The 13,613-nt window shown below is 34.5% G+C and overlaps 1 protein-coding gene across 1 annotated transcript in view; it reads left to right on the plus strand.

Annotated features, from left to right (window-relative positions):
- Positions 1-13,613, plus strand: part of LOC149534027 (uncharacterized) — a 168,085-nt gene that overhangs the window by 61,065 nt on the left and 93,407 nt on the right. Inside the window, exons 2-3 of the mRNA XM_089804336.1 lie at positions 9,052-9,411; positions 9,508-9,791. Coding sequence (XP_089660462.1) covers positions 9,052-9,411; positions 9,508-9,791 — 644 coding nt within the window. The remainder of the gene's footprint in view (positions 1-9,051; positions 9,412-9,507; positions 9,792-13,613) is intronic.

The raw sequence follows: 13,613 nt of genomic DNA on the forward strand, positions 1-13,613 counted from the left end.
ATGATCCTCTTCAATATGATGGAGGCCTTATTACAATATAAGATAACCAATAATTATTGGTTTATTTGCAACCAGTTAATGTCTAATTAGACCCAATTACCATAGGGTTTGTTAGACAAATGTCACATCTTGGTGTCTCTTCAAACAGACACATACATTGAATAGACATGACCGTTCCCTTTGTATGCCTCCCAATGGATATTTATATGCCAATCAATCTTGAGAGTAAACCATCAAAATAAATAAATGGTTCTATCACTGCACTAAACATCAGATCAGACATCAAGCAAAAGTCACAGTAAGATCTATCTATCTCAATTGAATAGTTATCAGATCCATATCTGTTGTGATTGATTATTGTCTGCTAAACATAGTTTAGCCAGTTTTCATTAAATTAGAAATTAGCAATATCGCAGTCTGATATAGTTTACCAGTACATTTACATGGTATCAGAGCCAAGTTCGGAAGATCTAAGTTAAACTTGAGAAATCAGACTACCTACCTTGATAAAGTACAGTAACACTTCCATCATTCAGAATGACAAACCTAATCAGACTTGAGGATCGCCTTGAGGGTGCCAACAACTTTATAGCATGGAAATTGAGAATCATGATGATGTTAGAAGAGAACAAAGTAGATTCACAAATAAAGATAAAAGATAGAACCTGTGGATGAGCCAAAAAAATCCCAATGATTGAAAATAAGAAGAAAGCTATGAAATTGATAGCGGATTCTATGAGAGACCACATAGTACCTATATTGGCAAAGCAGACAACTGCATACCTTATGTTCAAATCTCTAGAGAACACCTTTGAGATAAACAATACCGATAGAACCCTTGCGCTCAAAACACAGTTGAATCACATATGAACAAAGGAGAATCTGTAAATGCCTTCTTCATGAGAATAATAGAACAAAGGGATCAACTATCAAACATTGGGTATGAAATATAAAGCAAAAAATTATCCCTAATACCTCTAAGCGGCCTACCCAACTCATGGGAATCATTCAAACAAGGCATAAGTGCAAGGTCAAAACTTCCAAAGTTAGACCGCCTAAGATTCAACTGCTTGCAAGAAGCTAGATAGTTACTAGAATTTCCCTTAGACGGGGTATTTATGACCAATGAGTGGGATGTTTTTGTTATGCGACTTGGATTATGTTTAGTGTATTGCGAATTTTAGTTGGAGTTTTGCTCTGTTTTCCATTTTGGACGAGGAAGACCTTCCCTATTTGGCTAGAGCAGTTTTGGTAGGATTATGGCCTACCATATTCAGCTTGATTCACTTTGCTTGGATTTGGTAAATCTAATTGTCATCTTTGTTTGTGAATTTAATTATGTGTTTCAGAGACATTGTTATAATTATTTGTTTCAGCAAATATTCCATTCATGTGTGGTTGATTCATATCTGTTTTGGCATTGTCAAATATCACACTATCTTATTGTTGTGGGCAATTCCATCCTTCCAATCTGTATGGCCTGCTAGTTGTACGACTTGCTAGCCATTCCTTGTACACCTTGTTAAGCTCCCACTGTCTGGCCAACACCCCTCCGTTTTGCCATTGTACAACTTGAGGAATTGGGCATTCTGGATGATGCTATTCCAACTATACTTCATACCCCACTTACCGTGCAACCTCCAATGTTTACGATCTCCATCATACGTACAACCTCCTAAATGCCTAACAAACATCTATAATGTACGCCATACAACCCCTACTCTTATTGTATGACCAATGTAGATCAATCCACCTATACGACAACCATTATAAATAGCACTGTACGGTTAGCACTTCTCCAACGTACATCCTTGTACCAAACACCGTGCAACCTAACATCATCTTCCATTTGTGGTTCGACATCTAATCATTACACCCTGTCTTTCAAGCGATCGTCCAATTTAGAATCAGAGTCTCAAAAGACAAAAGGGACATTATAGTTACCAAAGAGATGTAGGGGAAGTCAATTGGACTTATTCTCAGGATTGTTTGGGCTGGTGGTAGTACAATGGTGCATTATTTGTGGACAAGCAATATATGGTAAGGGAGGACTGTAATGCCACCATTCTAGGAGGTAGATAGATGATCATGGTTAGCCTAGCATTTGGCTTTCGTAGGTCGACAGAGTGTGGAGGGAGGGAAATAGAATAGGGGCTTAGAGAGCTATGAAGGAGCTTTTCATGTAGTTTTGGGTAGTTGATGACAATCTCCTACAATTTAGGGGGCATACCTAATTTTTAGGGATTGATTGGGAGTATCTAGGAGGCATTCAGGGGTCTAGGATTGTTTGGTGACTTTGAGTGCCTTTCCTATCTTTTAGGAGGTGCTTCTAATTTTAGGAGCATCTTTAGATTTTAGAAAAAATCTACCAGTTAGCCTGCAGGGTTCAGTCTCCATTAGTGATTATACCACTTCAGACAAAGTTTGAATCTGCGCTTGAATTCACACTTTTTCAATAAAGAAGGAAATATGCTAATATTCCCAAGTTATGGATTTAAATATAAAATAATTTATAAGTTGACCCCGCTTTTTGCTAGGTGTTTGAGGCATAAAATGTTGTAATAAGGAGGGGAAAACATTATAATGATAAAATATAACACCTAAGAGGTCAATTTTTAAGTAAAGACTTACATTTTATTAAAAGTAATAAGGGGAAATCATGGAAAACCTAAAAGTGACGACCTAGGATTTTGAGCCTTTAAAAAAGACATTTGGGAGGTCATTTTGGACATCTAGGTTTATGATTTCATTTTCAGAGTTGTGTGGTGCTTTGCTCATCAGAATGACAGCTATATTTCTGTTCAAGAGTGGAAACTCTTGAACATATCAAGTTGGATGTTCCTCCAATTTTCCTGTAGAGAGGAATTACATTGAATCATCAACTAATTAGTAATTAGAGCACTTTAGGTTAAGAATTTCTGATGGTAATTATTGTGTGTGAAGGAGGTTAAATTTTCAGTTCTGAATATTAGAATAGTAGCATTGGATGATAGATTGGTTGGATTCAATAGTCTTGGTATTTGCTTGGCAAATGCCTACACTGTAGGAGGACTGAAAATTGCATAAGAGGCTCAATTTTAGGAAGGGTTCTATTTTAAAATCAGTTTACAGGGCAAGTCAGTTAGTGGGATTTAAAAGACCGAGCTATCATTGCCACCCTTCAACTCCAGCATAGGCTATACACCTCCTATAAGCTGACGTTATTCTCCTAAGGCAAATTTACTACTACAACTGTAATGCCCCGCTTGGGAACCCAAGAGAAATTAACCTAACATGTTATAACGTTTATTGAACTATTGTTTTTTGAAATTTTAAACAATATCAAATTAACAGTGCGGAAGACATATACACATACACATCAATTACACTAATGCAAATACATTCCAGATTTCATTCCTCAAGGGTTCCTTCACGCTGGGTCACATTTAAGAATTTTATACTAATTAGTTTAAATCTTAAGTACAATGTTCATGATAACAAAGAAATAACAAATTCATCATCTCATAAGCAAATGCATAAATACAACCAATACAATGCAATACATCTAATGAATAACATTCACTGCACATGTCGTAGGGTATGCAAAAATAGATACAAGTATATCAAAATACAAGATATATGATAACATATATACATCAACAGATAGAAATCTCCAAGATAAGAACACAAACGATAATGGTACAATTGCATCAATGAGCATCCAACATTTGCCAATCTGAGGGGAACCCAAATGGTAAGAAGTGATTGCCTCCTGACCGTGTGGTCACCTATCCAGGTTCCCACTCCCATCGTGTAGGGAAGATAATGAACAATCCACATATGGATAATCAAACCATAAAACAATCCTAGGCAAGGAATCTTGATAGCCAAATCTACCTCAAGTGTAAAAAACTACTAATAGAGAAATGATAACCAAAATCGAAGATGTGCTCAACCAATCCAACACCTCATACCAATTCAAAAAATCAGATCCCAAATACAAAATGAGTATCAAAATCAAGAGATAACATCAATGAAAAATATCCACTTCAAGTCAAAAGCCATATGTCAAAAGTACAATAACCCACAACTCACTAACTGTCATCAATGAAAGTAAATCACGAATTAATAAATACAACAATCAATAGACTACTAGAGGCAAATACCAAAAATCTACGGAGGAGACTCAAACTATATACTAGGGAGTGTCATCATATGGTCAAACTACTTGAGTTACCCTGGACTGGTCTCTCATTAGATCTTGAACCCTAAAGTGTTGAGTTACCCTGGACTGGTCACCCTAGACCCTGGACCCTTAATGTGACACATGCGGAACCAAAATACCCTCTCATGAAAACGAGGAAAATCAGTCATACCACTCACTAAGTATCATCCCATTCCCTTCCTTAGCCTGTACAAGAACTTAAGGCATGGGCGAGGCAAACATCTCTAACTTATCTTGTTTAGTGTATCTCACAGAAAGGGCTAGGCAAGATATTTTATTTTCTATGTTATCACTTGATACTCAACTTACAATAGGTTATCTTGGTAGTGACCACGTTGGGTCCCAAATCCCTATTGCAAGCCACTCCCAAAGACATGTACCTAGACAACCTCCCCTAAGCACGTAAACCACAGTTGTATCCCATACCACGACAACAATAATGATAGAATTTGGTTCCATGATGGGCATCCCGAAAAACAATGATTCTCAAAACTCAAGTTAACATAAATTCTCATATTGAATCATAAGATACATCATGAGATTTAGTCAAAATATGATAAAAGAAAATATGATAAGCTTCTGGTGCACATCCTAGTTGGCCAACTAAACAATCCAAACAAATCCATTATAAAAAAAATCACCAAACCCCAAAAATATCATAAAATAAACATCACGAAAACACCATAACAATAAAGTACACATACAAAATGAACTTAATATCCTATAAATTCTAATTATATAACATTATTATGCTATTAAATAATTTTAAACCATAATTGTATTTACTTAATAAAAATATCACTAGATGAACATCAATATTAATTTTATTTATAAAAAATAATAATTCCACTCTAGTCTAAATTTAATATCCATATTTAATTCTCCTTGAATTCATATCAAAATTATAACTAGATTAATTGCAATCTAAACTAAATAATTCATTGATTATATTAATTGATTTTTTAAAGCTAATTGATTTTCTTAAGAAATAAGCTAAATTAAATTGAAATATAAAAAAGATATCATATACAAATTATTTTATATTAAATAAAATTACGAACACATATTTTAGACATGTATAAACCCACTGATTTAAATGTATTGCTATAAGTTTAATCTCTAATAGAATTGAATTTTAAAAAACCTATGTAAAAGCCCTTAAGATCCATGTGGAAGCCATGGGCTTTGTGTCCCCACTAAAAAAATGCTCCCTCCTTTAAAAAAAAAGAAAAGAAACCTCCCTAAAGTGGGGGAAAGAAAACATGAAACATAGTTTAGATAAAAAGAAACTTAAAGTTTATTTTATTGTCTTGATCCTTAAAAAGACTTAGTGACTATTTTTTAACTTCACATATATATTGGTGGATGTGCAGCATTTAAAAAATAATAATAAAAAGAATAGAAAATAATAAAGTTTGCACCAAGGTCAATAAGCCCAACGCATGCAAGAAAGAATATGGGTGACCTATCAAAAGTGACACCATATCATTATTATTTTAATGTTAAAAATATATGCTGAGACAAACCATTGTACAAGAACAACAAAAGTAGTAAAGGATTAGATCCAATAACAAATTAATTTCCTTAATTTATATGAATTAGTATAGACATGCATATAAGGAAGGAATACATATATTTACTTTTTATATTTTTTATTTTTATACAAAAATATATATTTCTAAAATAAGAATTCATATTTTATTTTATCTTATAAGAAGACATGCAAGTCTTCCTATATATATGTATATGGACCAGTAATGTGTTTTTCTTTTAAATATTGAATTTAATTTTTTTAAATGCATAATAATATTCAAATGATATGTGATCTTTAATTTGGGTTAATCTTAAAGATTTTTACTCATGTTTTCATTCAACCTTAACGGGTTGAATTTCCTACTTTCAAATAGGGTTTTCAAATGCATCATAATTTAATAGTGCTTTCTCTTTTTTTTTCCCTAAATTGTTCTACAAGTTTCTCAAATCGTACCAAATTCCAAGCAATAAAGCCAAACTAGTTTTCTTTCTCTAAATCTCGCAACAAGATTTCTAATCCAAACCAATGCAATATTTCAACAACAATTGTAAACCCTCGACATACACAAAGTAGACAGAGCTTTTCAAATATGTTTACTATTATGGGTTTCAAACCCTACCCTAATCTGATGCTAATAATTTGGGACAATATGGTGAAACCCTTGTTATTCCAAACCTTTCGAAGCCCCCAATAAATCTTTTGCCCCAATTTCAAAATTTGCTCCCCAAAACCTCTGTGTAATAATGAACCGAAATCTTCTAATACATATCCATAACTTCTTAGGGTTTTTGTCTCTACTTTACAAAAAGTCCTAAAATATAAATACTTTATTTAATTAATCACTCCATGCACCTTTAACTCACTCTATAATTAAAATATTCTTTTATTTTATTCTCCCCACTTTATTATTTAATGCAAGCACTTAAAAAGCAATATTTATTATTTTAATCAATAAAGATAATTAGAGTTCATTAGTTAAATGCACCTCTAATTTTAATTAATGTTAATAAAACAATATTTAATATTTAATCTTTAATATTCAGATTCTTTTTTAATTTAAATTTCTAAATTAGAACTTTAAACCAAATATTTTAAATTGGCCATATATTCAAATAATTCCAAAGAATTAAATATCATCTTATTTTAATATTTTTCCCTTTTTAATTAAATAACATTTAATAATTCAAATATACCAAGCATCGCAGTTAAAATCATTTACCAAGCAGAATCACAAAGTCAAAACCACATAAAATGCATAAGGAAAACTGACCAAAGCGAAAGTCGAACGACATATGCAAAGAAAGACTCACGGGTTTAAAAAGGGTAGATAGATATGAGTCCTTCTCAGGACAAGTATTTAGGCTATGGCTGGGATTGGATTTGGTCATTATCTTTCCATTCTTACCATTGAGTTAATGTGATAGGGCACACTCATCCTGGTAATTCAGGGAAATCGATGCTCAATACCTGCAACCTGCATAAAAGACAAGTACGTACATATGCATATATATTTAACCTAAGCAGGCAATGGTGGGGAGTGGTACATCATGTAGATCTCAACTAGCAGGTGACTATGGCTCCCTCAACCACATTAGACATTTTAGACAAAAAAGTAAAATAGACACGGATGACATACACATGCAAGTATGGAGTAAGTACCATAAATGATCACGAGTACAGATAACACCGGATTTTAATATAAATAACTCGTATTTCGAATACACAATAATCATCATTTAAAGATACATCATAAGACATCATCATGGAAGCAATTGCATTTGCTAACTAGAAGTCATTAAAGCATCACCATTATGAAAGTAATCAACCTGGGTATAAAATTAAGCCACGAAATAATGTCATATAACTGTAATTCAAATATCTCTGAAACTAGCACATGCATGAAATAAGCCTAAAAGAGTTTGGCAAGCAGAGCACAAAACCAAACTATAGCTGGACATTACAATAACAGTAGTTGATGTCACATTTTTTAGAGGTTTTGTCTTGCAGACCGGTCATATTATATGCCCAGAATTGCATTATCAGTAGTGGACCAGATTGTGGATTGGTTATAGTTGTCATTACTTACCCCTTCTTCTGAATCTCCAGTACGGTCACTTGTATGTTGCATTTCGTATGATAATAAGTAGAAGTTAGAACAAATAATTTTCGGATTGTCTCAGAATTAATAATTTAGTGGGGCTTTTAGTTAGTTTGTTTATTTCATTTATACATGTAAAAATCCAAAAACTCCCAATAACCACAAAGGCACAAAAAATCAGTATTCTGGAAAACCCAAACAAATTACATCTCGCTGGCCAAAGACAAGTATTTTGAACAAACTCAATGAAACTCAAAATTTTCAGTCAATTTCTCAGTCGGCATCTTTTACTTGGGCTGGAAATGAACATCAATGGGAACTGGCTAGTGTAGACGAATGAATACCATCAATATCGGTGGTCAAATAAGGACATCAATTGAACACAAATGTTATCTGTTATGGTTCTATAATGTATATATAGGTGCTTTTCCACGTTTTCATAAGAATATAATGCCTATATGCATGTTTTATCCATGTTTTCTTATGAATAGTTCAAACTTCCCTATATATTTTAAAATTTCCTTATATTTTATGTAGCTGTGCCATTTGCCGTCCCCTTGCCGTCCCAAAACTGGCAAAAAAATTGTAATCCCAGAGACGCATTCCCTTAATGTCCTTTCCCTATATATTTTAAAATTTCCTTATATGTTTTATAGCTGTTTCCTTTGCTGTCCCCTAGCCGTCCCCAAAACTGGCAAAAAAATTGCTATCCCAAAGATGCATCCCCTCATCTCCGGGCGTCCTATTCCAAAAAGTTAGGGTAGCGTAGGATATCTATAGTACTGTGGCACCAAGTTTAAATGCAATTACATTGAACTGTTTCCTAATTGCAAAAGTTATACATTAAAATAGTTAAAGAGAATTCATTTTCAAGACCAAGCTATAAAGTATTGACTGCATTTAAATTGGGACAGAAACACAGTTTTTGGAATTGTCTGTTAATGGCTCTGACGTTGATGCATCTATGTTAATACATGTGGAGATCTTCTTCTGTTGCCATGCAGGGTGTTGGATTTTGTATGTTTCCTGATTTTCTTTTTACACTATCATTTGGTTGTCCAACTTTTGCATGTCTTACATGAACTGTTATGTTTGTGGAAATAATTTGTATGTCTTCGTTAGACATATTCACAAAAAGCATTTTTGAATCTTTATTATGATCTGCCAAAGGTTGTTAATTTTCAGATTTCAATTGGTCATAGCATCTTTATGCAGGTATTGTGACAAGCATTGTAGGGGGGGATAATATAAACAATCATCCTGTAATTCAGTCTTTAAATGAACTGAGAGCAGTTACCACCAATTTGGGCTTTCTAAGCTTGCAAGAAATGCCGTCTGCAGCACCATCAAGTAATCATAAGCTCAATGAAGAAAACAAAATTTCTATGCTTGCAAAGATAGTAGAAGCACTAGATGCACTTTTCTCACTGTGTTCTAGTGGCGGATCTGACAATGCCTCCATTGTAGTTAAGAATGGAGGAATTGAGCTTGTGACCTCAATTTGTGCAACACTCAAGTATTGTGGGGAAGGAGCTTTATTATCTGCTCTAAAGACGTTGTCTTTACTTTTGCAAGGTAGGAGCATACTAAATTAAGTTGCTTTGTCATTTGAATTTGACATAATATATATTCATTAAATTTTAATAATCTGATTTTGTCACTTTATTTCAGATGTCCAAAGTACAGAGTTATTTAGACAAAGCGGTGGACCTAAGATTGTTATGGAAATATTAGATGATAATTGTCTAAAGAATAGCATCATAGAACATGCTTGTGCAGTTGTGGCAGCAGCAGCCACCGGGAATGAGGTCCTTAAGGATGCATTTATGGAAATGAAAATAGATAGTTTAGTGTTGAGATTATTGAAAACAAAGGAAACCAACAATATCAAAACTGTACATGATGTTATTAGAGTGATGGTTACAGCTGATGATGACCGTGTTGCTGCTTCACAAGTAAGTAATAATTGCTTTTGAGATAGATTTAGAATTAATACATTATAAAAATAAAAAATTCTTACTTGTAATGAATCTATTTATAGCTGGAATGCACTGAAAAGAAATCATTTTCGTCATTGTAACATATTATCTTTTCATGTTATGGGACTTTCAGGTAACACTGAGTTTTCCAGTGGATGCATGCAAGTCTGGCCAAGACTAGCTAACAACATGAAAATTAAAAGAGCATGCTTTAGCCGAAGGAAATGTCTTATCCTAAAAAGGCATTTCAGTTAAGTAGTATTTAATATGGGCTTGGGAAAATAATTTAGTGAAAGGTGTAGCTTATCTCTATGATAGCTGATGTGCCCTACTTACTTTGTCTATATTATGAATCAGGGTTTGGAAATATGATTGCAATTAGTGCTTTTGTAGGGCAACAACATAAAATGACTCTTTGTGCAAAGTTTTTTTTTTCAGCTTGCTTTTAAAGTATTGAAAGCTGGCCCAAATCAAACATCTAAGAAAGTTCTCAACTATATCCCCATCGATAAGTAGGAGATATTTTCCACAAGTCAAATTATGATATTTCTATCAGGATTCAACTTTGTAGTTTTTTAGTCAAAGTCATTGACCCATGTTTTATGAGTAGTGGTTTACACAAACTTATCTCTTATGACAATGAATAGAACACTTAACACTCATTGGACCTAGGTGATGCTCACAGAGGTGAAGCACTGGGTCTTCCCAAAAGGTAATCCATCCCAATACTTCTCCAGCTTGAGCATGCTTAACTATAGAGTTTCCTCCATGGTTATACCCACTCTGCTTGCAACCCCATTTGCAAAACCTTCACCAATTGTTGTGCCTTATGAACCATTCATTAGAAAGCCCCTTAAGCTCACCAAGTGATAAGTAGGAGATATTTCCCACAAGAATTCAAATTGTGATATTGCTATCAGGATTCAACTATCTACTATTTTAGTCAAACTCATTGATCCATGTTTCATGAGTAGTAGTTTACACAAAACCATCTTTTATGACAATGAATAGAACACTTATGCAATCCCATTTGCAAAACCTTCACCTAGTGTTGTGCTTTATGAACCATTCATTAGAAATCCCCTTAAGCTCATCAATTGATAAGTAGGAGATATTTTTCATAAGTCAAATTGTGATATTGTTATCATGATTCTACTGTGTAGTTTTTGAGTCAAATTCATTTACCCATGTTTCATGAGTAGTGGTTTACAAGAACTTATCTGTCATGAAAATGAATAGAACACTTAACACTTATTGCATTTAGGCGATGCTTATAGAGGTGAAGCACCAGGTCTATGCAAGTGGGTCTACCCAGGAGGTCACCCATCCCAGCACAACTCCAACTTGAGTGTGCTTAACTAGAAAGTTTCGTCCATGGTTAAACCCGCTCTTCTTGCAACACCATTTGCAAAACCTTCACCAATTGTTGTGCCTTATGAACCATTCTTTAGAAAACCCCTTAAGCTCATGAATTGATAAGTAGGAGATATTTTCCACAACAAGTCAAATTGTGATATTTTTATTAGAATTCAATTGTGTAGTCTTTGAGTCAAACTCATTGACCCATGTTTCATGCGTAGTGGTTTACACAAACCCATCTCTCATGACAATGAATATAACACTTAACACTCATTGGATCAAGGTGATGCTAATAGAGGTGAAGCACTGGGTCTTCCCGGAAGGTCACCCATCCTACTCTAGCTTGAGCACGCTTAACTATAGAGTTTCCTCTATGGTTAAACCCACTCTAGTTGCAACCTCGTTTGCAAAATCTTCACTAAGTGTTGTGCTTTATGAACTAGTCATTAGAAAGCCCCTTAAGCTTATCAATCAATAAGTAGGAGATATTTTCTACAACAATTCAAATTGTGATATTGCTATCAAGATTCTGTTGTATAGTTTTAGTCAAACTCATTGATCCATGTTTCATGTGTAGTGGTTTACACAAACCTATCTATCCTGACAATGAATAGAACACTTAACACTCATTGGTCTATGGATTTTATCATGGGCTTGTTGAAAGCCCAAGGGAGGGATTGTATATATGTAGTTGTTGATCGAATGGCAAAGTATGCTTACTTTTTTCCAATTACCGCTACATATACAACTACATAGGTAGTAGAGTTCTTTCGAGAGATATTCAAGTTTCACGGGTTGCCTTGAAATATTGTAAGTGACAAAGATGGTTCAAGAGCCATTTCTAGAAGTTGCTTAGATTGTGTCGGGCTGAGCTTACTCTGAGTAATAGCTACCACTTGCAAACAGATGGATATATAATGATAGTGAATAAATGGGTGGAGGGATACTATAGAGGCTATTTTGCATGATAGTGGAAGGCTTGGGTGATTTGGATTTACCTTTGTGAGTATTGTTATAATACAACTCATAACATGTCTGTATGAAATGACACCATTTTTGGCTTTGTTTGGGTATCAAGTGCCTAGATTTTTAGATTTAATACTGAGTGACAGTAGAGTGCCTAGTGTTAGTGATTTGTTGCAGGTGAGCCAGGATATTCTAAAGGCTCATAGAGTAAATATAGAAATCATAACTCCCTTTGGGGAATGTACATTGTGTTTTCTAGCCGAATTAGGAACCATGACCAGTGCCACATATGTGATGATAAGACTCGGAAAGGAGGCAGATATAAGATTGGTAGTCTTGGCAGTAGACTTTAGGAAGATCTTAACAGAGCATGGATGGCCCAAGGAGGACATGAAAGATTAGATGCAAAGATGGAGAGCCTCACAGACCAATACAAGCATCTAGAGGACAGTCAATCACGATGACTATCATCTCACAAATGGAGGAAACACTGAGGTCCACTTTTGTGGAATTGCAAAAGGCGACATGGGAAACAGGTAGGATAGAAGGAGAACAGGTCATCTTGGAGAGAAAGGTACAAAAGTTGGAAGCTGCGCTAGACCAGGAGAAAGCCATGCATGCAGAAAATTGGACACGATTCAAACAACTAATAAAAGAAAGGGACCTGGAACTCTTTTGACAACAACTTGCACAAGTTACTACATTCACCACTCTAGGGACGTCTTCTTACCTTTCCTAGTAGCACACTAGTTTTTTTTATTGTTGTTCGGAAGCCAACTTTTTTTTTTGGGGGGGGGGAAAGGGTGATAATGTAGGCTAGTAATAAAGTAATTAGCAAAGAAAGTACACTTGTTATGAAATAAGATGTACCAAAGAATCACGATGGTTGGTTTCCTTAACCAACTGAAGTGCTATAGGTAGGGGTGGTTGAGAACTTCCAGGGATAGGTTGGTAACATTTGCAATGTAATACTTTGGTACAAACAATAAAAGTAATATTTTACCATTGTCATGTATTTTCCATCGCATAGATGCTTATGTTATTCTTTTGTTACTCTTGGATTTTGTACTAAGATCACTTCCATATGTGGCATTTAAACACTTTCATATATGGCAGGTAAACACATTATATAATTAAGAATTGTGCTGAGGACTGATTTCATCAGCAACATTCCCCTTGCCAAAGGCAACCATCTTGATTTCCATGTAGATGTCCTAGCTCTTAAGTTACCCAATTTGTTGGAAATGCCTCCTAGACCAACAAAAGTTTGAACTGATACCTAAACCTTGTATAGTTTGACATTTGTTTTGGGCAGGGTTCAATTTTTAGCCACCTAGTTTGAACGAACCCATTTACCATTTGTGCTTGAGTGGAGTAGTCATTTATTGGTCAAACTAATGTCGAACTTGGTCATTTTTTCCAGCTTGAGGGCAGGAGGATTTATTCAAATACAAGTTTCTTATACTTAAAGTT

Source organism: Cupressus sempervirens, chromosome 10 (genome assembly GCF_028749045.1).
Source record: "Cupressus sempervirens isolate cs-2001-9-10 chromosome 10, ASM2874904v1, whole genome shotgun sequence".
Classification (NCBI taxonomy): Eukaryota; Viridiplantae; Streptophyta; class Pinopsida; order Cupressales; family Cupressaceae; genus Cupressus; species Cupressus sempervirens.